The sequence below is a fragment of the Neophocaena asiaeorientalis genome, unplaced genomic scaffold (assembly GCF_003031525.2).
Source record: "Neophocaena asiaeorientalis asiaeorientalis breed wild unplaced genomic scaffold, Neophocaena_asiaeorientalis_V1.1 scaffold123, whole genome shotgun sequence".
In the NCBI taxonomy this organism is placed as follows: Eukaryota; Metazoa; Chordata; class Mammalia; order Artiodactyla; family Phocoenidae; genus Neophocaena; species Neophocaena asiaeorientalis.
The window spans coordinates 2,312,765-2,340,036 of NW_020173666.1; the positions used below are offsets into that span (position 1 = coordinate 2,312,765).

Here is a 27,272-nt window from a genome sequence, read left to right on the forward strand (position 1 = left end):
ATTTTTTTTTTTTTTTGGCAGTACGCGGGCCTCTCACTGTTGCGTCCTCTCCCGTTGCGGGGCACAGGCTCCGGACGTGCAGGCTCAGCGGCCATGGCTCACGGGCCCAGCCGCTCCGCGGCATGTGGGATCTTCCCGGACTGGGGCATGAACCCGTGTCCCCTGCATCGGCAGGCGGACTCTCAACCACTGCGCCACCGGGGAAGCCCAAATTGAACTTTTTGAATATGGATAACTAATTGTTCCAGTACCATTTACTGAAGACACTAACCTTTCTCCACTGAAATGCCTTTGCGTCTTTGTTGAAAAATCAACTGATCATAAATAAGTGGGACTAGTTCTGGACTCTACTTTGTTCCATTGGTCTACTTGCCTATCTTTATGCCAGTATTATACCGTCTTGATTATTATAGCTTTAAAATAAGTGTTGATTCAGGTAAATCTTCCAACTATTTTGTTCATTTCCAAACCTGTTTTGACTATTCTAGGTGAATTTTAGAATCAGCTTGTCAACTTCCATAAACAGCTTGCTAAAATTTTTGTTTGGGAAAGTTTTGATTGTATTGACTCTATATCAATTTGAGATGAATCAGCATCTTAATAATATTAAATCTTCTGACCCATGAACACGGTATAACTAGGTATTCTTTAATTTCTGTCAGCAATATTTGTACTTTTCAATGTTTCTGTCATTTTTGTATGGGTCCTGTACATATTTTTTCCAACTTGATGTCAAAGTATTTCATATTTTTTTGATACTACTATGAATGGCATTGTTATAATTTCTTATTGTTCATTCCCAGTATATAGGAATATAATACATTTTTATATATTCATCTTGTCTTATGCAACCTTGCGAAACTCATTTATTTGCTCTAGTAGTTTACCTACATAGACAATCACATTGCAGCAAATAAAGATAATTTTATTTTTTTCCTATTCAATCTGATTAACCGTTTGTCTTCCTCTATTAAGAATTTAAGGCCCACAAGATCAGAGACTACTTTATTTTACTGTATTATTTTTAGTACCTAGATCATACCCAGCACACAGCAGACATTCTAATATTTGTTGGGAGAATGAATCTATAAACAGTATTACTTTGTAAATTAATATTCACTTGAATGTGTCAAATTTTTTTTTTTTTTTTTTTTTGAATGTGTCAAATTTTAACCATTCTTCTATTTCTAGGCATTTTGGTTGTTTCAGTTGTTCACTACTATAGACTAAAATCCATAATTTATTGCCAAATCTTTGTTCACATTATAATTTCCCTAAAAAATCTTCTAAAAGTGGAAATGTTTGGTGAAAGCATATGTAAACTTTGAAGCTTTTTGAAGTGTTCTGTGTAACTGCTCTTCATTAAGCTGAACCTATTTAAATTCCGAATAGTACCGTATGAAAGTGTCTTTCTTGGGAAACTTTGATTTCTACTATAACTAATCTTCCTCATTAAGTGTTTAGAAGAACCAGAGATAGCAAAGCAATCACCTTCTACCTTTAATGATGTGGATGCCTGCTAAGCCATTGAGGGCACAAACTAGCTGCCGATGTGCTTCTTCACATTCAGTTCCACATTTCTTTTGCAGAGATGTCAGCAGTTCCTCCATTGTCATGGTGCTAAAAGAAAAGGCAGATTGTTCAGGACTAGAAAGAATCCTAAGTTAGAGTATTATATTACATAAGGTCAACAGCACCAGACTCTTACAGAGTCTTTGTGATCTTCAGTATCTTTCTGTTTACCCCCATTTTCACCATTATCATTTTTAGCTTGATCACCTCTTACTATTCCAGCAAGCATTCTTCTGATCCCATCATTCTTTAACTTTCTCTCATTTCAGTCAATGAAGACCAGAACTAGGAAAATCTTCCTAAAGTACAAAGTACACGATATACTTGGAACAGTATGGGTGTGAGAATGTAACACTGAATCCGTATCCTAGCACTAAACTTAATTAACCTCTAAGAGCCTGACTTTTTTTAATCTGTAAAGAAAATGAATATTCTCCAAGGATCAGCTCAAATGCCATTTCCACCAGAAGGCTGTCTAACATTAACTACTTTATATAGAAATTACTGTCATACTCTAATTGTCCACAGCAATTCATATATACTTCTTGTGAAATACATCATGTTTGCCTTACGTAATAGAGATCTATAATCTTTGTCAGCTCCTTTATTTGTCCATAAACTGCTTAAAGGCAAGGACAAAAGTCAAATTCCTCTTTATGTTTCTTACAGCACCTGAAAGGGTATCTTTTTAATATCAAGTGCTAAAAAAAAGGCCAGTTCTTAAGTCACAGTCTGATGAACAAAAAAGTTTCTGGGACAATAGAGTATTGTGGGCATAAATAACCTTAATGTATTAGAAAGGAATAATCAAAGAATATAGCTAACACGACGATAAAGAAAATATTTAATGGTAATCTAATTCATCTAATTCCCCGATGTGGGAACCAAAAAATATAATGCAAAAAGAACAAAAGCCTTTCATATCTGGGGTGCAGCAGAAAACAACCCCCCCACAAAAAACAACAAAATCCTACAACAGTTCTAATTTTAAAGAAATGTTCAAAACCATGAAAATAATTTTGATGTGAGTCTCTTTCACAAAGGGGGTTCCATATCAAAGAAAAATCACCACACTGCTAAAAATAGCTGACAACTCAGTTATAATACCCTGAACGAAACTGTGGGCTAGGAAGCTAATTGCTTAAATATTGTCTATTACTACTGTATTATCAATTGGAGTATAAGAAAATTGGTAATAAAACCTTTTCTGGAGTGGCAAGAACTCCCCACGAACAGCCTGTGGGTGGCAGCAGGCCTGCCTGAGCCTCAGCAATGGATATAGGATGGAGGTGACAGTCCTTCTGTCCAGGCTGCTGAGCTTCAAAGCCCAGTCAGAAATCTTCCTGAGTTTTACTACTGCATCCTGGCAGCACACTTCATGTTGACGGTGATAGAAATGTCTTTCCACTGGAGAAAAGTGGAGCCAGTGGATTTCTTCTGTCTGAGGGGGTATCTGGATCTATACAGAGCAGAAAAAAGAAGATTTCACCTGGAAATTTAACTTTCTACCAAAATTCTGCTTTTCTTCTTTTTTTTTCCCCTAATACCCTTAATCAATAAAAACTTATCCTACTGACTTGGTCAATCACATCTTTCTTTGCAGACCTCCACAGTATCTTGGCAATAAAGCTGTAGAGGAGCTGAGGATTCTTCTTGCAGTAAGGACGATAGAGAAGTCGAACCCACCAGTGTTTGACACAGTAAGGTTCAATACCAAGAAAGACCACTAACCCAAAAAGATCTGAAAAGAAAGAAAAAAAGCACATTGAGAATACAGACGGTGCCCAACTTACGATGGTTCGACTTACAATATTTTGACTTTACCATGGTGCAAAAACGAACGTTGTTAATTAATAAATCATCAAATCTGATTTATCTCTATCAGTCTAGCATAGTGGATCTCAACTGAGGTGGAGGTGGAGGGGTACAATTTTGCCCACTGGAGACATTTGGCCGTGTCTGGAGACATTTGTGGGTGTCACAATTGCAAGAATGCTGCCAGCATCTAGAGGGTAAAAGCTCAATATCCAAAATGCCCAGAACAGCTCCCCCACAAAATGAACTATCCGTCCCTAAATGTCAATGGGGCTAAGGTGAAGAAACCCTGGTCTAACACAAAAAGAAAACAAATGAGACTTCTACTTCCAAATACAACATAGTAAGTCACGTCAGGCTAACATTCCCACTGCAACAACTACAAAAAGAACAGATGTATTACAAGAGTCATAGTGTTAAAGATATCAGCGAATCATGGAAGCAAAGATGAAAGATAAACTAAATTTCTAGAAATTTGGGAAAGGCTATTTTTTAAGGTAACTTGGGCATGAGAAAACTTTTGGGGGTGATTATGTTGACTGCGGAAATAAACTCACAGGTAAATACATATGTCAAAAATTTATAAATTTTACATTTTAAATATTTACAGTTTCATTATATGTCATTTATACCTCAATAAAGGTGTTAAAAAAATTAATAAAAAATTTGTTGAATGGTGACAAGTGCTCAAAACACCTGCCAACATCTTATTCAACCAAAATAAACTAACTACCCAGGGAACTGAGGAATTATTGCTCATACTTTTCAATATTAAAATTAGAAAAAAGTAACTTTGATAGTCATTTTCTTTTTTCTATACCTTCTCAGCTAACTTTTGAGCTGAATGATATCTTATAAACACCTAAATATCCTAATTGGGCAGTTTCCAATGTAACAGCAGACCACTAAATTAATTAGACTTTTAATTAGACTGATATTATTCTATAAATATAGAATGCTTACAATGTTTTGCAATGTAACTTACTAAAATTACACAGGTATTTAAATATATACCTAAAATCTTCCTAAAAAACTTTTTTCCCCTAAGAATAATCATCAAAAAAAATTGTTTTTCACGTCATTGTAATGGATGGATGTTGATATTTTTATTTTAGCAGAATGATGTTATTCTGCTAGAAACAAACAGTATATGAAAATTTGAATTTTCAGAATGATAAATTTTGAGGATGAATATTTGCCACAGGACTCCAAGAATATTTATATTTTATAATTAACTGCATTTTAATGACAGCTTTTCAGGAAATTTATTATGTAAAACAACATTTACTTAAACCTTTAGTTTTAAATATTTGCAACTTGAACAAAAGTTTTAAAAATGCAGTCTATGTTCCATGGAAAAAATAAGTTATATGAATAAGATTAATGTAGAAGCATGAGTTATATTGTGTGAGCAGGAGGTCCTTATTTTTATAGACACAGCCAAGTGAAATTAATTCCTTTTTCCTCTCTCTCTGGCTCTTTCCCTCTTTCTTTCTTGTCAGGTTCTTCCTGTTTTCTACTCACCATTTGGAACTTTGAGTTCAATTCAGACCTATGTCTACACTGTTCAAGGACGCACAGTAACTGCTCAAATTAGGACAATGGGACTACTCATCATATATCTATCCTCATATATGCAAACAAATATCACTTGATTCCATTTAAAAAGGTCAAGTGTTTGAAACTATTAGGAGTCAAATATAAATACATATATAATCACTTAAGTAAGGATTTCAGCAAAAGTTAAACATAAAATACTTCTTGTTCAAAAAAATTAAGCTTTTCAAATATATGCAATATGTGAGAAAACCATACATTACCCTCCAATCCTCTCTGTACTGGAGTGCCACTGATGCACCAGCGGTTAATCCCACTTAAGCGCTGAGCCATTTCTGCAGCCTGATGGGAGAGAAATATGAAATAAAAAAGAAAAGAAAAAAGACACAGGAAAAACTCAAAAGTCAGGAATATGTTTACTTATGAAAATAGCCCATGACAAGCTATGTTTCAGGTCAGATGCATCTGCTCTTATTGAACACTTATCACACTCAATACTGAATGTCATATTCAACGGGCTATCTTCTAGTACAGTGGTTCTCCTTAGCAGGAGGCTGTCATGTGTCCTTCCAAAGAGGAAAGGTAGTTCAAGTATGTGTAGAATGAAAATACCCGCTGAATGACTGATACATTCCCCAGACCACCCCATTCTCCAGATGTGAAGCACCATGCTAATAGACATGATTTATAAATTCAATTCAGGTTGTAGACTGGCCAAGGAAGACAGAGTAAAGACATACAACAAAGTCTGAATAAAAATTCTGTCCTCTAAAGTAGTATTTTTCTATTACCATTTGGTCTCTCTGATCAAAAAACTGCCAAAGTTATCAGAGGCTATATGATGAGCCTTCCACATAGCGGAAATGCTTATAAAAGTCCCTAAATACTTTGATCTGCATCACACAAAAACTGCCATCTTATTCAAATATACATGTGCATTGCATTCAGAGCAATGATTCACAGATTACCAAAATAATTCCTAAGGATTATATAGTTCATACACAGAGAAAAGCAAATGTTGAGTGTTTAAAGGCAAACTTTCGGCCAATGTCAATGCTGTGGGTTAACTATACTTAAACTATTAAATTTTCTATGAACAGTTTCCTCCAATCCCTTTCCCTTTTCTCTTCCCCAGCCCTCAGAAGGTTCTGAAGAAATTCTCACTTTTACAGTAGGACATTCAACCATCTGAGCTTCATCAAGGCAAATCCTCCACCACTCCACAGCTACAAGGGGGCTTGGAATGGCCATATAGCGCTTCTGGTTCCTTAAGCGACGCCCATCCTCACTATTGCTGTGTGGGATATCTACATAGTTTAGTTCTGAACGAAGGACATCATAAGTAATGATGACTATATCCTGTTCTGCCAAAAAATGAGGCTGTAAAAAACCATCTTTCTTCACTCCTTGATATACCTAGGAAATAATCAGCATAGACATAGTTATTGCAGAAAGGCACACAAAGATACTGAAACAGTCATTTATTTATACACTTACTGAGCCCTTTCTATTTGTTTAGAACCAAACATGCTATAAGATACATCCTATACCTGTCTAGAGAAAGATGCATTTTAGTGTGTAAGACTAATGACATAAGTAATGTGAATGGAACAGTAAATGTGAAGGCTCACAGTGGAAAGACCAATTCTATGGCTAAGAAGGTAAATTCAGAGATAAATTCAAATTTGCGGTAGATCTTGAAGTACACTGAGGAGTCCTCACAGGTGGAGAAAAAGGGAAAAGGACTTACAGGTAGGTGGGTAGACGGAATAGCTTGTACAAAAGCACAATGGTGTGAAAAAGTAGAACAATAAGAGCTATTATTTACTGAATGCCTTTTATATTTCAGACACCATGCAAAGTTTTATCTCCTACTTTCAACAACAATCCTGTTAGTTGTTATTATTTCTATCCCACACATAAGAAACATGTAGTGACTTGCTCCAAACTGGTAGAGTCAAGATTCAAACCAAGGTTTGCCTACCCTACAGAACAGAGCTCCTCAATGGCAAAGATGGTGTTTTACATATTACTGTACTCTCCATGCCTATCATAGTGGCTGAAATCCAGAAAACATACATAACATTTGTGTGGAAAGAAGAACAAAGAGAGTAAAGAAAACTAACAGTAGTGAACAACAACATTAAATGACCACTTACTATGTGCCAGCACTTTATCAAATCATTTAATCTTCACAAAAAGTCTGTGAGGGGGTACTACTTTCAGAATTTAGCACAATTCCTGGCACATAATAGGTACTCAATAAATATCTGTTGAATGAATAAATCCTTATTTTACAGATGGGGTAACTGAGGCTTCAGAGGAAGATTCTGGAGCTAAAAGTTGAAACATCATACAAGTTCATACTATTACACAATGCTGCCTTTGAACTGCATTTCTCTCAGAGTATAAACGCTTATACAAAGACTTTTTCATTTATACGATCAAGATTTTTTTCAAAAGCTTTCATCTTTCCATCCAAAGTGCTTTAACTTCTGATGTCAGAAAAGAATAAACAGTCTACAGTTCTATTTCTTATTCTCAATTTTCTCTATCTCTTATTCTCAATTTCCTCTTCAAGTTCTGATTTAATATTATTATTATCTCATTAAGTTAATTTTGGGGATAAAAAACAAAGTGACAAAGATTATAAAAATTATCATGGGGCTTCCCTGGTGGCGCAGTGGTTGAGAGTCTGCCTGCCGATGCAGGAGACACGGGTTTGTGCCCCGGTCCAGGAGGATCCCACATGCCGCGGAGCGGCTGGGCCCGCGAGTCATGGTCGCTGGGCCTGTGCGTCCGGAGCCTGTGCTCCACAATGGGAGAGGCCACAACAGTGAGAGGCCCGCATACCTCAAAAAAAAAAAAAAAAAATTCATGGAGTGAAAATTTACTCCCTTTAAAGAGTCCAAACTACCTTACCAAGACCCGAAGAGATGATGACCTCACATGTCTATTGATTTCATCCACCCACTGATGACAGATGGAACTAGGGGAGATGATCAGTGTTGCTCTTGTTGATACTGGCTCCATCGCAACAAGGCAGTGGGGGCAGTAGAAAGGTTTAACCTTCAGATTCTTCTCTTCATAATTCACACATTTTGCATGCTGCCACAAGTGGCATTTCAGGCACTGAACACGAGGCTTACGGTCTACCTGGTCAACTTCACCACATATGCACTCAAAGTGATAATCGGAGGAATTATAGGGACCCATGATATTAGAATGTGGCATGTCATGACCAACAGGATTTAGAGATTCAGCTTGGTCCTTTGCTGCATGTTTTTGCTTGACTTCAAAGACACATGTACTTTCAGATGTGGTAACATCAGTAACTGCAGAGTCACCGGTAGCTGGACAGTGATCCTGTGAGTTGAGATTGATGTTAAGCTGACTTTTTTCCTTTTTTGTGGATGGAACAACAGGCTTTTTCCTCAATTTACTACGATTTCTCCTGGCCTTATAGTAATAATAGTAAGGATCATCATCATCATCAGAGGTGTTTGATGGCAAGTATTCGGAATCTGTGTCCTTGCTCCCTGGTTTTCTGGATTCTTTCTGAATTTTCCTTGGACTCCCCACAACCTATGAAAAATATCATATATTTAATTTATTTCAACAGAGTCACATATCTGAAATTAAATGCCCAACTTCATGTGCTTCACATAAAAATCTAGTAGCCAGTCTTTGTTACCCCTTCCCTGAGGAGAATCACTCTTGATCAGTGGCTTTCAAGTTGCTCTAAGAACTCCCCTCCCTGATTTCCCCTCCAAAAGCAAAAGAAAGCTCTACTGCTGTATCATTAAGATTTGGAGTGAACAAAAGTTAGAAAGATAAAGGGAGCTACTAATTTTGGCATCAACTTCTTATAATTTACAATCTGCCTAAATCAATAAAAGACTGGTAGTTTATAATATATAAATATACAAACTAGGGCAATTATAAAAATACCAAGTATTAAAATACAGCATTTAAACAAAGTGAAAATTAATCTACTAGTTACTGCAATTAGCAAATAAGTTCCTTCTTTCTTTCTCCTTTCTAACTGTGTACCCTCCTGCAATTATTTATTGAATGCCAATTCTGTGCCAGGCATCATGTTAGATGCTGGGGATATATATATGAGGAATATTTAGCTCCTGGTCTCAAAGGGGTCTGTTGGAAAAGACAGAACAGTAAAAAATAAAATGACGCCATAGGAATGCATAAGAGGGTTATATAACCCAGAGGGGCTGCGATGGAGAGGTAGGTGCCAGCAATAGCTTCCTAGAAGTGATGTCACAGTCAAGGTTGAACAGAGGAATGAATGACATTAACATGGAATGACTGGCATTAACTGAAGGAGATTTTCTTTTTTGGGTAGCAGAAGGACTATTAAAAGCACAGAAGTTCATTGCAGTCTTCTAACCTAGCTGGGGAGAAACTGGTGGAGACTCCCTGCTTTAGGAAATGAACTTTTTGGTCTGCCATTTCTTTCACAGTAGCTAAGCTGGTAACTCTACATTCTAAATTGTTGTCATTAGTCTTTTCTTGATTTATGTTTGCCAATTTGTAACTATTTTCTTAAAAGCAAACTGAACTTATTGGCCACAAAGCAGCAGTTTTATAAAAAAAATATAAACATTTTATAAGGTGATGACATGGGAAAAATAAAAACTTATATAAAAGATTCATTGTACATAAAGAGCTATGCAAATATAAGGTATCAATATTTTTATAAAGTACGGAACATGCTTTTTAAACTGCTGACAACATGAGGGTAAGAAAAGTTATCTTAAATTATAATATGCTTAACAAACTAATTTTATAATTCACTCAATAAATATTTATTGAGTACCTGACATATGTCACACACTCTTCTCCAGGCTTAATGGTGACCAAAATAAAGTTGCTACTCTGATGGAACTTATATTCAGGAAGTAGAAAACATATGCCTCAGCCGTAAGCGTTTTTCCTAATGTTTGTTTTTTTATCATCAGATTGTAAGAGCTTCAGACAGGTGGGGTCTGTCAACTTATTCTGTAAAGCATCACATAAAGCTACTCAATAAATGCTCTGTTACCTGCTTTTTTGTTTTATCATGTATATCCTCTTCCTTGTAATTCTTTCCCAGTGTAAAAGTACCAGAAAAACCATGGCCTTTGATCTGTTTCACAAGACCTTCAAAAATTAAACATTTCAGCATCCTTTTCAGAAGACTCCTGTTCCGTTGAACATCATATCTATATATAGAACTGACATACTTGTAGATGGAAAGAATGGAAACTCCTTTTTTTCCATTCATTTCTTTAACAGCTGTCAGGATCATCACACGTGTAGCTAAATGCAAAAGGATATGCTAACTCAGTCAAAACAATTAAAATGAAAAGAAAACTCAGTTAATCTTAATGTGTACCGAGGACCAAGTTAAGAAGAAAATAAACCAAAGATTTATTAAAGATATGTTGTCTGTACATCATCATTTTGAAGAATATGTAATAAAAATTTATCTGAATAATTAAGAAATAAATTACTGTAATGGAATAATTTAAGGAAGAATTACATTAATTTGCTAATCTTACAAATCAACTATCATTTAAAACTACATATTAAAAAAAAACTTCTCACAGTTATTTACATAAATGCTACCATTAGCAAGGGAAACACTGATTTGCTAGCAGAATTTGAAGTAGCTACTCTTTATCAAAGCCTGATTTAAACTGTAAGCTAAAGAAATTTAAATGTTACAAATTAAGCAAAAAACTGTCTGGACCAAGTCAAACCAAAGAATAAATGTTTATTTTTGTTAAGATAATATGCCTTGTAATTGAACTTTTATGCAAAGTATAAATAACTGTAGAAACAATTATTCATAACAATTACAAGATATCTCTATATAATAAGAACCAGAACAAAGATCACTGTAAAAATGTGTTACCTTTAAGAGATTTCATACTTACGGGGGCACTGAACTTTTTCTTTTGGTTCAAATTCCATATTCTGGGTTTCTGTGTTTTTTACATTTCCTCCAGAATTATGTGATGGAATGAAATAATTCACCACTTCTCCCTGATATAAGCAACATTAAATAGTCACACAGTGTTTTGCTTTCAGTATTCTGAGTTGCTTAATAAGACAAACCCTCCTTCTATTAAGGAGATGCAAAAGAGTTATAATAAATTATGAAAGAAAGGGCTAAATATGTTATGCACACATATAAACCTTATTTTTTATTTCAGAGTTTACAGCTAGCCATCACTTTTTTAAATTGTACATGTTATCTTAAATTACCTAAATTTTAAGTGTGAAACTTCTGAAATTAACTTTTCAAGCCTTGTTTAAAATAGTAATAACCCACTGAATTTGTAATAATACTCAAAATAACTTAAAATTAACACAGCTAATGAACAGAAAATATCCAAAGGAAGTTACCGATAGTTAAAACTGAATACTCCAACTCATTTTCTACAAAGGAAATAGACATTCCCTACTCTAACCCTTACTCAAATCTGAAAGGCTAATTTTGCAAACTTTACACTATTAAAAGATCACATAACCACTAAGGTTGTGAGCATGGTGGGCCCTACAGGTAATTACAGTTATGCCTTTAACTAGTGGCCTCATTTCGGCAGGATTAAATGGGCTGATTTCAGATTCCATTATTGGAAAATATGAACTGTGAGCTATATTTGCCTCACTGAAGTTTTTTTCTTTTTCTTATAAACTCTAAAATTTGCATTTTTAAACACAATTGTATTTTGGAATAAAGACTCAGAGTTTGTTTCATCTAGCAATCTAATTGCTAAGCTGTTTATCCTGTAACAAAGTTCTAATTATTGATATTTGACTCTAAGATTTACATACCTGAGATTTGCAGTTTTTGAAAAATAGCTCTCAAAAATATTTAGCAGTAACACGGAGACGTGAAGTAGTGACAAAACATTTGAGGAAGTAATAGAACTTTCCTAAAGGAATTTCTCTGCCAGCTAGAAGGAAGCTTGGTAAGTGACAGCATGTCGCCTTCTTAGTTGGTCAATATCACTTTAAAAAAACCCCTCCAGGTCACAAACATCCCATTTTCTGTGCCTACTTGAAGTTAACTAACAACTAATATAAATCATTAATTGCAGAGTAAACTGAAAGTGTTGACTTAAGTGCCAAGCAAATGTTCGATATATGATGCTTTTGGAGAACATATGTCCCCGCTTTCCCAAGCCCTATAGTACTCCTACTACCTCAGGAAGAGTGAGAGCATCTTGTTTGACATCTTGTCGAGTATGTGTCAGAATCAGAGCCAAAACCTCTACTGTCTTTCCCAGACCCATCTCATCTGCTAAGATTCCACCAAGCAACTGTGGCCCAGCATTTGGGTACTCACGGATGATGCTAAGGAAAAGACAAGAAAAACACATCATAGGAATGCAAATAAAAATTACACTGTTCCTAAAGAGAACTGGGAGAAATGCATAGAAGGCTAAGCTTTTAAAAATTATATTTTAGGTTGCAACAATTATAATCCCTAGATCATGAATATAAGAACTGTGATCAAAAAACTGCCTGAGCTGACAACTAAAGTCTGCAGAAACAGAATTGGTACTGTCATCATTTTTCTCTTCTATAAATAAAAGGAAGCATGTCTGCCTTCTTTCTGTGACCTTTATGAATCTGTGAATAAAAAATTAAGAATGGCAGTAACTACTGATTCACTAGTCATATTTAATGATTCCTAAAACTCTTTTGTAATAGAAATTAACAAATTTAATGAACTGGCCCATAATAAGATGACATTTTTACCTAAAATTATAATCTCTTTAAATATCAATAACTATGCATCTTAAGTCTATTATACTGCATTTATCTACTGAAAAATTACAAGTGCTATTAATTCTATGTCTATCTATAAAAATGTCTAATGAGACCTGGACTTAGTATTCCTTCTTGAGGTACTGCTGAGGCTGAAGACTTACGCTACCAATCTCATACAGGTTTTTGTAATATTTATTTTTACTATCGTTTTGCCTTACCAGCCTGTATATGGATTGTAGTAGAGTTTCAAACCCTCAGATGTAACAATTTCTCGCCATAGGAAGTGCAGGGCATTTTCTAAAGAAAAATATAATCATAAGAACAAGTTTGTTTGTTTTCCTTTCTGCCAGATAATCACATTAAAATAAAAGTAAGTTAACAGTCAGGACACCCTGGAAAGGCACATACACATGGGAAAAAGGCTAGGACTCCTCTCATTCTTTTCTTCAGGTATTATTCTTTAGCTTTCTTTGCTTTGGGCACCAATATGTTCCATATAAACAAGTGATAAGACAGAAAAAGTATAGCAAATTATAGAGGATTAACAGGAAAAGAAAACTAATACACATAACCAAGTCTTACCCAATAAAGGAAAATAGCTTATCTTTTATAAATCCTTCAAGAAGTTACCTGATGTCTTTAAATAACTCAACAGATATACGATACTGGACTAATACATTAACGTAAATCAGACCTAACCTTTTATATGGGTCTGAGTCGGAGGAAAGGCTTAACTGAGGAAATAATATCTAAAACTATAACACTGAAGTACTGAGTTTATTTCAGCCAGAATCGCCCACTAACCCTTCCCTTAATATTTTAAGTTGTTCAAACCAACTGCTAAGTAGGAAGTATGGCTCCACTCACCAGTGAAATGGTAAGTCACTTTTTGTTACTTTCTTTAGGGATTAATAGATGAAGTAGGAATACAGACATATAGGTTTTATAAAATGAAAAAAATTAAAAGATAAAAAGATTTAATTTACGGGAACCAAGGGAACAGAAAAACTACTAAATGACACATGGGATTTAATCAACAAAATCCAGCCTGTGGACAAAAAACAATGAATCACTGACACATGCAGCACGGATGAACCTCAAAAACATCATGTTGAAAGAGGCCAACTCCTTCCACCCGAGTATACACATTTTATCATTCCGTTTGTTTCAAAAACAGGCAAAACTGGGCTTCCCTGGTGGCGCAGTGGTTGAGAGTCCGCCTGCCGATGCAGGGGACACGGGTTCGTGCCCCGGTACGGGAAGATCCCACATGCTGTGGAGCGGCTGCGCCCGTGAGCCATGGCCGTTGAGCCTGCGCGTCCGGAGCCTGTCGCTCCACAACAGGAGAGGCCACAACAGTGAGAGGCCCGCGTACCGCAAAACACAAAAAAACAAAAAAACAAAAACAAAACCAAAAAAAGCAGGCAAAACTAATTTACGGTGATAGTGGTTGCCTCCCGAAGGGGTTGAAGTAGGAGAACTGACTGGGCAATTATAGAACTTGCTGGGGTGATGGAAATACTTTGTCAGCCCTGTATGATAGAAATATTAAAAGAAACAGGTAAAATTAATTTTAATAGTTGTTTTCATTTAGCCCAATATAATCCAAATATTATCATTTCAATATGCAATCAATATAAAAATTAGTAGTGAGATATTCCACATTCTTTTTTTGGTACTATTTGAAATCTAGTATATATTTTAAACCTACTGCACATAATTTGGACAACCACATTTCAAGTCTCAAGAGGCATGTGTGGCCAGTGGCTACATTTGAAAAAGTGTGGTTCTATGCCTTAACTGAATTGCCGGTTTCACAGATGCATAGATTCATCAAAACTTATCAAACTGTGCCCTTAAGGTCTGTGCATTTTACTGCATGTAAGTTACACCTTAATCAAATTCCTTAGTTGAAAAAAATTATTTCATTTTGGAGAAAAAATAATCCAGTCTGTGGTAAACTCTACAGAGCTAACCATTCCTTAAACAAATATACGAAAAAAATACAAGAGAGAGGAGATAGAACCTATGGACTAAAAGAAACTTAAGAGACAGCAACTAATTCCAATATATGGATGTTATTTGGTTTCAGATTTGAACAAACTATAAGAAGGAGAAATAGAGAGAAGGGAGGGAAGGAAGGGAGAGAGATTTGGTGATATTAAGGAATTATTGGGTTTTAAAATGCATTATACATATATTTATATCTGTTTAAAAGATCCTTTATCTTTTAATGAAATAAACCGAAATATTAACAGAAGAAATGATACAATATGTGGGATTATTATTTCAAAATAATTCAAAATATTGGGGGAGGAGGAGGAAGAAGAAATAATATTGGCTATGAACTGATATTTCCAAAATAAAAAGTTAAAAAAATAAAGTTTGTTGGATAAAAAAGTGGGAGAAATAAGAGCTATTCATCACTGATTAAAATAAATCTATACAGGAAGAGTGAGAAACAGTTAACACTTTACTTCCTAGAGTCATGTAAAAATCTCATCTTGTGCCCATGACTTTAAAGACAATGATAAAGAAGTGGCACAAATGACTCCCATAAATCTACTACTTTTTTGAAAACACTTATTAGATGGTGTTTCATTTTATTATTTATTTTGTGGAGTAAAGAAAATAAATGCAAACCTAGGAAAATTAGGTTAGTCACACATTGTCTCCCACTTTTGTAAATTTGCTTTCTGTCCCTAACATTCATGATTAAATTGTAAAGCCTTTTACATATATTAGGAAAATTCCAACTGGTCAGGTTACAAAAGCAATTCTTAGTTGGAAAGGCATGTAAGAAATGTCTTGGTTTTTAAAAATTCCAATCAAGGCAGCCTTTACTTTGGCTGGAAAAATCAGTTTGAACTTTTATGGATGAGGGAACTCATATATGAATTTCTCTAGATTTCAGTTTTGAAGGATTTCTTAGAAAATAATTTTGTTCATAGTAGCACCCATTCTATCCTATGTTTTCAATATGATTTGTTTACTGATCGATTTCCCCCTACCCTCTCTCTCATATAATCCCTCTGATCAATTTGCCTTTCCTTAAGCATCTTATACTTGCCACTAGCAGGGGTGCTTTTGAAATGCTCTTGTTGTAGCATCCAATTTACAGCGTCTCTTTGGTATGGTCTCAACACAGGAGTCAGTGCAGGATGCTGGACATCCACTTGGATGCATGGAGTTTCTTTTTGATGTGTTTTCTTCACAAAGTGATAGAGTTCATCAATGTCCTGTCCCTCTGGCTCACTCTCTGAATCTTCCTCATCCTCTTCCAACACATCTGTATATCCAAGAACAAATGTACTCAAAACAATCCCATCCACATTTATAACTATAAGCAATTCTTATTTCAAGAACATACCATGCGTTCTTCCACTTCTGGGGCCTTTCTTAGTATGTTTTTTGACTGATCAAAAATTTACCCATCCATCCTTCAAGAAAATTCAACTGATACTTTTTTCATGACATTTTCTTTTGTTTTCCCTGGTCAGAATTAATATTCTCCTCTGTGTTCATGCAATATTCTTATACTTTGGATATAGTAATATATTGCAATCTGTCTGGTAATACAATCATTTGTGTGTATTCATCCCTTCCCCACTGAACTGTAATGCTCTTTGAGAGCAAAGGCTGTCTTTTTCTTTTTTATTTTATTTTATTTTATTTTATTTTTTTTATTTTGCGGTACGTGGGCCTCTCACTGTTGTGGCTTCTCCCGTTGCGGAGCACAGGCTCCGGATGCGCAGGCTCTGGACGCGCAGGCTCAGTGGCCATGGCTCACGGGCCCAGCTGCTCCGTGGCATGTGGGATCCTCCTGGACCGGGGCACGAACCCGCGTCCCCTGCATCGGCAGGCGGACTCCCAACCACTGCGCCACCAGGGAAGCCCTGTCTTTTGTTTTTATAGCTCCTTAGAGCAGCTAGCACGTGCCTTGTGCGTTGTAGATGTTTGATAAACATCTGAGGAACTGAATGTGAATATCTTTTGCAGTTTGTAAAAGGATAATTTATTTCACTTTTACATCTTAACATAAAAAAAATCCATACGCAATTTTTCTATGTCTAATAAGACAAGGATTCCCATTCTATTTCTTATGCTAAAAAGGATAGGTATTTGGTAGCAGCACCAGCAGCCAATCAGGAGATTAAGGGCTTAAGCCATCAACACAAATTCGTAAGAATTTCAGACTCATTTGTTGGGCACAATTGCCCTGTGGAAGAAGATTCATGCCTACAACATGAAAAAAAAAATTCAGACTCTTGAACAAATTTACAAACCCCATTAACTAAAGCTAATGATTTATTACTGAAAGGTTTCAAATAGGCCTAAACACATTTATAGAACAGGCCTCATATGCCCTAAAATAAAAACTGTACCATAAAATACATAATTTACTATTTTCAATAAAAATTATGTCATATTAAGATTTTCAAAAGTTTACAATTAATGTGTAGTTATATGCTTGGTTATTTCAGACTGTTAGTATAGGTGTATACTCTAGTATCAGTAACTAAATTTGAAGTTTTCCTTTGAAAAGTTCAAATTTTATTATTTTTAAAAGGCAGAATAATGGAATTCTTATAACTTTAAAAATTCTAGGTGTACTTAAAAGCATTCCTTCCAATTTTAAAACCAGTGATTTTCCTCCTTTTAAGTCTTTAACATGCAAAATGATTTACTATTATTAGCTATCATGAAGCTCTGCAAAGAATGTACTGCAGAAACAATTCAATAACCAAGCTCAGAAACGGATTTCCCAAATATTCCAGTATAAAAATGTTCTATAATTTGCACCTGAAATAAGGCTGACCCACCATGAGCAGGACTTGGAGAATTTGAGCCGTTTTTCCAGTAGTGTTGATGGGCTGCATCAAGCCATCCACACTCTCCCTTGGGAACCAATGGCAGACAACTCTGAAACTGCAGTCCTGACCAAGGATACAACGTCTTGCCAAGAAACAGTAGCAAAGTTAACTGGTCTTTATGGGAAGCAGGCTCTTGAGATTATTTGTCAGACTGCAAAGGAGAGGTGGAATAAAGGCCAGCCAAGAATCTCTGGCCATGACAAAATAAAAAAGCACAGGAATAATGCAAAAATTCCAATCAGCTCAGAGCCCTTTAAATTCTGCCTATTGACTCCGTAAACATTTCTTGAGTAACTACTACAAGCTAAGCACATTATTAAGCAAATGAAGACAAAAATTATAGAAGTAGGGGTATTTTGGATAAGTATAATTTTGTCATATAGCAATTTTATGAAGGTTTAATTTTTACTATGGTTTTAGTAGCTGTTTTTCTGGCTGTTATGTACAGGATTTGGGGGAAAACCCACAGCTCTTCAGTAGTAGCAATTTTAAAGTTTACTTTAAATATTACCTGGAATAATAAAATTGTATAACTTTTCCATCACTCTCTTCATGAGTTGATTGAACTTTTTCATTCTTGAGTTTGCATCACTCAGAAAATCTAGTTTTGCTAGGCCACCTTCCAAAAGATAAATTCCAACCTACATAGAATTAATCAACATAAAAATAGTTTTGATTGTACTATACCATTTCTGAGGCTATAAGAAAAACATTTTTTAACATCATCATTTTTAAAGGTATTCACAGTATTTACCCCACAAGCACTAAATATATAACTACCAAATCTCCCTTAGATGTTTTCACTTTCAATAACAAATTCATTCTACAAATGCAGTACCTAGCATGTGTGATGCACCATTTAAGTAGCTAGAAAAAAAATATTTCCTTAACTGAAACTGAACCTGGGAGACTGTGATGAGAACACCAATTCTACCAACCAAGTCAATGATTTCCCAACTGGATGATCATCAGAATATCAATGAAGCTGGTTAAAAATGCAGATTCCCCCAGAAGATTCTGATGCACATGACAGGATTCTTAAGCACGGTTAGGTTTGGGAATCCCTATTACTATATCAAACACTAAAATGTATAGGAAAACAGACCTTGATTAAGGTTATGTAGCTTGAGTCTAGTGAAACAATGTAGTATGAAGTTTTGTAGTCAAAATACTTGAATTTTAATACTGGCATTGATATTTAAGAGCTAAATAAACAAACAAAATAATTGATTTATTCTGACCCCAATAGAGAGAAACCTATATGAGATAGCCCACTTAGTACAATTTTAAAACTTCCTAATGGTAGATAATCAATAAATAGTTTCCTTCATTTTCCTGTATTATCCTGAGCTTGATTCCCTAATCACTGAGATTCTCATAGTTTTTCACTGAAGAACAAGAATCAACCAGCATTATACAGGAATAAGTGGCAAAGATTATTTTTCACTACTTATATTCTGCTTTGTACCTAGAGATGGCTTGCTATAGCAGCAATAAGTGTTTAAAAGTTTATAAAAATTGGGATTAGGGAAGACAGAACAGATCAAGATTTGGTGTGTGGGTGGGAGAAGTAGACAGAACACAGGCATACAATCCATGAATTCTTACATACTTGTTATCCCTGAGCCACAATTTTTGGCACTCACTAACAGCAAAGAGAGGGAATGCTTGGTTGTACAGTTAGACTGTTCAGGGAAGAATTAATTACAATCCAATGCTTCTAAATTTTCTCCTTTCCTTCTGTCAATTCTGAAACTATAAATGGGGCTATCAATATAATTGATTTTTAATGTGAGAAATGTCTAACACAGCTTTCAACTGAACAGAGGTGAATTTAACATTTTAGAATTTCTTTTCAAGTTCTAGCATGAAGGCATATAAACCTGCTTCATAGTTGACAAAGTACATTTACTTACATTACCTCACCTGATTCTCAACACAACTGTATGAGGTAAAAAGAATGAGTACTATTTACATTTCGTACAAAAAGAAGCTGAAATTAGGGCCTTTAAATGATTCACAAAAAGTTACTTGGCTAGTGAATAGCAGAGCCTGAAATGAATGGTAAATTTATTCATTCACTTACTGAAAATCTGTTTAGTACATGGTATTTTACTGGGCTGTGAAGATAAAAAACTTCATAGTCTAGTGAGGGGGAAAGATATAAAACGTAAGTATACTACAAGTGACCAAGGCAAAAATGAGCATATGTGTTAGATATTATGGGGGAAGAGCATGTAACACCATCCATGGAGTTTAAGAAAGCATCTCCTTAGGTGAAGTAAACTCTGAGCTGAACATTAAGCGATGACCAGGAGTTTGGAGGGACGAGGAAGGCACAACCCAGGCAGAGGGAAGTGTGAGAGCAAAAGCAGAGATGCAAAAAGGCAGCAGGGTATCTGCAGGAAACAAATTAATTTGCACTTTCTGGGACAAACTAAAAAGCAGAGTGATTAAGAGTTGAGGCTGGAGAAGGAGACAAAGGCCTATCAAAGGAGAGACTTATATGCCAGATTATCATTAATTCTAGAGGCAGTAAATAGACTAGAATTCCATTTGCATCCATAGCATACCAGCCCAGAGACAAAGGTAATGAAGGAGTTGAAAAGGCAGTAATTAAAGGATTGCTACAGGAAGAGAAAGAGATAATGAGGACCAAAACAAGTCACTGAGAGTAGAACTGGAAAGGGCGAATCAGGAAGATCCTGAAAAAAGAACAGCCTGAAAATGATTAGCTATAATATACATTTTTTATAGTTATTGAATGTCCCAAATAAAATGTACTCTGACACTTAATAATGAGAGGCTTATTGCTGGCTTTCCAGACCTTCCTTCTAAGTTAATTTCAAAATGGGCTGTCTGATGCAGAAGAACCTTAAAAGACACTACAGAAATTGCATACCTTGATAATGTGATTTCCTTCTGGTTTTTGGTAAAGTTTTATTCTTTTCTTCTTTTGCAGCCACCCCAAATCTTCTAACATTTCACCACTAAAGGATGATTCCACTTGAATACCTTTGTCACAAATACTGATTGGCTCGTTGAGTCCTCTTTCTTTTTTCTCTATATCTTCGCATTCTGAATGAACATAGAGCACAAACTGACAGCTCGACTCTGAACTCGTCAGTGTAAAACTCCTTTCAGAAAAATTTTCAATTAAACTCTGTTCAGGAAGAAGCTGAAGAGTTAATTCCCCTAGAAATGCTTTCCAAGAATTATCAAAGTGACAGGGAGAAATCACAATATTCAGCTTTAGAGACAAAGGGGAAAAAATGCCACCAGTCTCTTCTTCAACTGATTTTGAGACGCTCACCACTTCTGAACACCTCTTCTTATCTTTGTGAGCCACTTCTTCCTTTAGACTATCATCTAGGATGATGCAGTGAGCGGAAGAGGAGTCCAAACCTGGGCAGGACTGCTCGTCATCAGTTGAGGTGAGAGGTTCATTCCTTCTGTCCTCATGCATATTCCAACAAAGCTGCTGTTGCTTTTCCTCATCTACCCTCACTGGAGGAGCACGTTTCCGTCGGCTGCTCATTTTCAAGTTATCTTGGTAAATATGAAGTCTAGAAGACAAACGTAACAGTAGGCATTCCAAGAGAGGATTTTAGTATTAAAATACTCCCAGATGAGAAATTCAGCAGAGAAAAATAATCCCACACATAACATGAAATCTTCAGAGACACACAAACTAATGGATAATTTTTTTAATAAGTCAAATACAGCTTTGGAACACACTGACTATAATCTCATGTATCATATAAATTCTAATGGTCTTATTGGTCTTTTACAGATAAATTTAATATAGATTATTTGTTGTTTAAAATAAATTCTAAAAATACATTTAATGAGCAGCATGATAGTAAGGTAAATCTCTCAGATATCCTGGAAATGCTTATTTGAAAACTTTTAGTAACATTTAGATTCATATCATCACCACAGAATTTCAATTTTGTTTTATAATCCCAAAGAGTTAACAAAACTTCACTTGACTCTTACATAACTTAAAAATCCCTAAAAATATATCTTCTTTTTCAAAAGAGGAAGATGAAAACATAGAAATGTATTTCTTTTTGTGAATCAGCATATAAAAAGAATAAGAAGGATATCTGGGCAAGAAATAAGGTGGTGATGGCAAACAGGGGAAATAAGGCAGAGACAATAATAGAAGAAAATTTTTAAATATAGGGAAAAAAAGAAAAGAAAGCTTTGTCAACTCAAAAGAGGAAACTGGGCTAAAAGCAGCCTATATAAGGTAGGCCCGAAACTACGTTTCCCAAAATAATAGCCAATTCCTATACACAGCATAAAACAAATCAGAGAAGTTAAATCACAAAGTCATAATGATGGTTGGTGCCTATTCCAATTTATTCCAACCATGTAGCTGGGGGAAAAAAAAAAAAAAAGGATGTATAAACAAAATTTGTCTTCAAGTGCAGTTTAAGAAATATTCTCAGAAAAGGGAACCCTCTTGCACTGTTAGTGGGAATGTAAATTGATACAGCCACTATGGAGAACAGTATGGAGGTTCCTTAAAAAACTAAAAATAGAAGTACCATACAACCTAGCAATCCCACTACTGGGCATATACCCTGAGCAAACCATAATTCAAAAAGAGTCATGTACCACAATGTTCACTGCAGTTCTATTTACAATAGCCAGGACATGGAAGCAATCTAAGTGTCCATCAACAGATGCATGGATGAAGAAGATGTGGCACATATACACAATGGAATATTCCTCAGCCATAAAAAGAAACTGAGTTATTTGTAGTGAGGTGGATGGACCTAGAGTCTGTCATACAGAGTGAAGTTAAGTCAGAAAGAGAAAAACAAATACTGTATGCTAACACATATATATGGAATAAAAAAAAAATGGTTCTGAAGAACCTAGGTGCAGGACAGGAATAAAGACGCAGACGACGAGAATGAACTTGAGGAAACGGGGAGGGGGAAGGATAAGCTGGGAAGAAGTGAGAGTTTCATGGACATATATACACTACCAAATGTAAAACAGATAGCTAGTGGGAAGCAGCCACATAGCACAGGGAGATCAGCTCAGTGCTTTGTGACCACCTAGAGGGGTGGGATAGGGAGGATGGGAGGGAGGGAGATGCAAGAGGGAGGACATATGGGGATATATGTATATGTACAGCCGATTCACTTTGTTATAAAGCATAAACTAACACACGATTGTAAAGCAATTATACTCCAACAAAGATGTTAAAAATATATATATAACATATATAGAAAAACAAAAAAAGAGAAATATTCTCAGTAATTCCATTTCTAAATAAAATCCAGTCAGGTATTTGCCGAGTCCCCAGTAAGTATTCAACACCGTGCTGTATTTGAGGAGAGGATATAAAAGAAGTATACATCAAACCATGGTCTTTAATTCAATACAGATGATAAGCTGTGTTTTGGTTTCTTGACGACAAACTGAGCACACAGAGCAGTGTACATCCCTCTACCTCCACTAACTCGCCATCCTTAATTACTCTGCTCCAAATCTAGCCCTGTTTAAGGTAATACAAAACAAGGGGAAATCTCAGTTGACCAGAAACTTTGAGGTATTCCTAAAGAATGATACAGAGGGAATCAGACTGGAAAGCTGAGTGACAGCGTGAATGTATTAGCACAAAATATGGGAGCATCATCAAGCGGGCTGCCATGCTCAGTGGTGGGGGACCTGGTAGTGGAACCCAAAGTGAGTCCAGGGCTACAGCACAGATAATAGTGGAACAATAAAGTGGAAACCCACAGGCCCTTACCTGCCCTATTTCTCCCAAAGCCAAGGTAGCTGTGATGGGGGTATCTATTTTCTGGTGAGAGCGGTGCCTAAACTGGAAAGATGTCCTTTGCCACTGACTAAAGAAAAAAAGGCAGATGACAATGGACTCTGCCTATATGGAGGTCTCACCAATCTCCCATCCTCACTGAATACAACAGAAAACAAGTCTTACATCTGCTTCTGAGCCTCCCCTTAAGCAAACTGTACAAGCAGAGACAATGAAAGGTAAAGCGAGGAATCTGAACCTCAAAGATGAGTTCACAATCAACAAACATGAAGGGATCTCCAACAGGAGTATAAATGAACAAAGAAACTTTCACCCAAACAGATGGAGCAATCTGAATAAGAACTTTATAAAACAGTCAAATCTTACATCCTCAGGGAGATAACATATTGTTTTCATGAAACAGAATCAGGAAGTCATAACACAAAAAGGTGGCTATTAAAAAAACTGACTGGCAATTTTAGGAAAGCAAATTATATTACTGGATATTTTTGATCCGCAGTTGGCTGAACCTGTGGATGCAGAATCTGCAGACATGGAGGGCTGACTGTATCTTTAAAGAAATAAAGGTGAAAAAAATGACAAAAGCCAAGAGAATTCACTTGCAGACCCACATTTACAAGAAATGTTAAAGGAAGTCCTCACAAAGGAAAATGATATTAGATGGAAATTTGGACCTACACAATGGGATAAAAAGCATTGTGAATGAAAAATATGTGCATAAATATGTCTTTTCTCTTGTTTTTACAGTTCTTTAAAAGATAACTTTAAGAATTTTTCATTCTGAAAATTGTCAAGTCTACATAAAAAGAGAGAAATAGCCTAGTAGTATAATCATAGAGATATATATATACTATGTACTATGTTTATGGACTGAAAGACTCAAGATGCCAAAATGTCAATTCCTCAATATTGATCTACAGAGTCAAAGTAATCCCATTCGAAATCCCAACAGGCCTTTTTTTTTTTTTTTTTTTTTTTGTAGAAACTGACAAGCTGATTCCCAAGAACTAGAAGAGTCAAAATAATTTTGAAAAAGAAGAGTAAAGTTTAAAGATTTAACAATGACTCCAGGACTTACACTGACAGTAATCAAAACAGTGTGGTAATAGACTATCTATAAAGATAGACATATAGACCAATGGAACAAAATAAAGTGTCCTGTAATAGACCCAGATAGCATGGTCAATTGATTTTTGAAAGAAATTCAAAGGCAATTAATGGGGAAAGAATATCCCTTTTAATAGATATCTCTATGCAAAAAAAAAAGAACCTCGATTTTTACCTCCCCACACACATAAAAACTAACTTGAAATGGATCATAAACTGATATATAAAAGCTAAAACTGTAAGGCTTCCGGAAGAAAACTGAAGAGAAAATCTAAGTGACAGTGGATTAGGCCAAAAAAAAAAAAAAAAATTTAAATAGGACACAAGATGCAGAGACTATAAGAAAATGATAAATTAGGCTTTAATGAAATTAAATACTTTGGCTCTTCAAAAGATATTGTTATGAAAATGACAGGGAAAGCTGCGGATGGGAAACAATATTAGTAAAACAAATACGTGATGAAAGATTTCTATGTGGAATATATAAACAACTTGCAAATCAATAGTAAGAAAAACAACCTTATTAAAAAATGGACATAAATTTTGAACAGTCGTTTCACCAAAGAGGATCTATACATTGCAAATACTGTAAGCACATGAAAATATCTTCACCATCATCAGTTATTAAGGCATTTCAAATTCAACCCATAAACCACAATGAGAAACTACATATCCAGTAGAATGATTAAAATTTAAAAGACTGAGGATGTAGAAGAACTAGAACTGAACTCTCCAGCATTCCAACAGGAAAAGTCTGTCAATTTCTTACAAAACTGAATATATATTTTCTACACAGCCTATTAATCCCACTCATAGGCGTTTACCTAAGAGAAATAAAAACACAGAATCATAAAAGACTTAAACTTGAATTTGTTAATAGCAGTTTTATTAATAAAAGCCTACAACTGGAAACAACCCAAATGTCCATCACCTGATGAATGGATAAACAAATGCAATACTTACTCATGATAAACTACTGATACATATAACAACATGGATGAATTTTTAACACATTATACTAAGTGAAGGAAGCCAGAAGTGAAAGACTACATAGTGTATGATTCCATTTATATGAAATTCTAGAAAAAGTAAAAATCTAGTGATAGAAAGCAGATTAGTGGTTATCAGGGGCCAGGAAGTGGTAAGAGGTGACTGGCAGCAAAGAAGCAGAAGGGAAACCTTTGGGGTAACAGAAATGTTCTATTGGTGATCACATGATGGTATACATTTGTCAAAATTCATCAAATTGTACGTGTAAAATTGTTGAATTTTATTGCATGTAATTTACCTTAATAAAACTAATTTAAAAAGCAGGACTTCCCTGGGGGTGCAGTGGTTTAGAATCTGCCTGCCAATGCAGGGGACATGAGTTCGATTCCTGGCCGGGGAAGATCCCACATGCCTCAGAGCAACTAAGCCCGTGAGCCACAACTACTGAGCCTGCACTCTAGAGCCCGCGAGCCACAACTACTGAAGTTGTGGCTCTACTACGCGCTTAGAGCTCGCGCGCCTAGAGCCCGTGCTCCGCAGCAAGAGTAGCCACCGTAATGAGAAGCCCGCGCACCGCAATGAAGCGTAGGCCCCGCTCGCCGCAACTAGAGAAAGCCCACACGCTGCAAGGAAGACCCGACGTAGCCAAAAATAAATAAATAAATTAAAAAAAAACTAATTTAAAAAGCAAAGATAAAAAGGTGCAGAAGTGATTTAAAAACTGTAAGAGAATATTAAGCATAGCTTTATTCTAATAAACTTGAAAAATCTAGATAAAATGTGTAATTTACTAACAAAATGTAATGAATAAAACTGGTCCAATAAATAGAAGATCTGAATAGAACAATAACCATAAAAGAAACATATAATATTACTTATCTACCTAAGATCTACCTCATTTCCTTGTTGACAGAACCTTTCTCTTACTTAGGAACACACTGGCCTTGTGACTTAAAAGAAGAGTGGTTTCCTCCGTAGTCTCAAGGAAGTTGTTTGTGCAGTCCAATAAGGATGCCACTAGCTTCCTGTGGCTATTTAAGTTAAAAAAAGATTTGAACTCAGCTCTTCATTCTCACTAACCACACTTCAAGAGCTCAAAAGCCATATGTGACTAGTGGCTACTGTACTGGACAGTATAAATATATAGAACACTCTCATAATTGCAAAATGTCTATCAAACATTGCTGGTCTAAGTCAATCATGAGAATTCCACTCCCTCAACCAGTGCTTGGCTTATGAATATGCAGGTAGTGATCTATCTCTGACTATAGTTAACTACTCTTCAAGCATCTTATCGCCTCTACTATCTTGGATAAGAGGTCAGAATAATACAGGAAGCCCTTAATAACCTAAGTGCTTATCTGTGTCCAGTTCTCCTCAGAGCCCAGGTTGGAATACTGGAATTGGGTCACTCTGCTGAACTTAGGCTACACCAGTTTATCAGTTAGCTACTGTCATAAATATGCTGTATAACGCATCACCCAAAGCTCTGCCTTGAGACAGCAATCATTTATTCTCACAGATCTGTAGGTTAGCTGAGGGTTGGCTGATCTGGGCTAGGTTTCAGGAGAAGCAGCTTGGCTCTGCTTAACGTAGTCCTCATCCTTCTCCTGGGACCAGAAAAAAACCTCAGGAATGTTCTTATGGCAGTGACTGAGGTGTAAGAGTACAAATCCAACCAAACAGGTATTTTCCTGCATTTGGTCAGGGTAAAACCACTAAGGTTCCATGGGCCAAAGCAAGTCACATGGATGGACTCAAAGTCAAGAGGC

The 27,272-nt window shown here is 35.8% G+C and overlaps 1 protein-coding gene across 3 annotated transcripts in view; it reads right to left on the bottom strand.

Moving 5' to 3' along the window:
- SHPRH (SNF2 histone linker PHD RING helicase) overlaps window positions 1–27,272 on the bottom strand; it is an 80,303-nt gene that overhangs the window by 49,388 nt on the left and 3,643 nt on the right. For 2 of the 3 annotated variants that reach the window (XR_003003599.1, XM_024747916.1), the window contains exons 2-14: window positions 20,506–21,169; window positions 18,115–18,244; window positions 15,800–16,018; window positions 12,948–13,026; window positions 12,159–12,309; window positions 10,884–10,992; window positions 10,007–10,263; window positions 7,867–8,529; window positions 6,109–6,360; window positions 5,208–5,286; window positions 3,150–3,313; window positions 2,775–3,031; window positions 1,499–1,620 (exon numbers count right to left, since the gene is read on the bottom strand). Coding sequence is in view for 2 of the 3 variants with exons in the window: in XM_024747916.1 (XP_024603684.1) it covers window positions 1,499–1,620; window positions 2,775–3,031; window positions 3,150–3,313; window positions 5,208–5,286; window positions 6,109–6,360; window positions 7,867–8,529; window positions 10,007–10,263; window positions 10,884–10,992; window positions 12,159–12,309; window positions 12,948–13,026; window positions 15,800–16,018; window positions 18,115–18,244; window positions 20,506–21,141 (3,118 nt within the window). In the remaining variant the exon portion in view is untranslated. Of the gene's footprint in view, window positions 1–1,498; window positions 1,621–2,774; window positions 3,032–3,149; window positions 3,314–5,207; window positions 5,287–6,108; window positions 6,361–7,866; window positions 8,530–10,006; window positions 10,264–10,883; window positions 10,993–12,158; window positions 12,310–12,947; window positions 13,924–15,799; window positions 16,019–18,114; window positions 18,245–20,505; window positions 21,170–27,272 lie in introns of those variants that run through there. The other variant, XM_024747917.1, reaches the window with a different exon arrangement.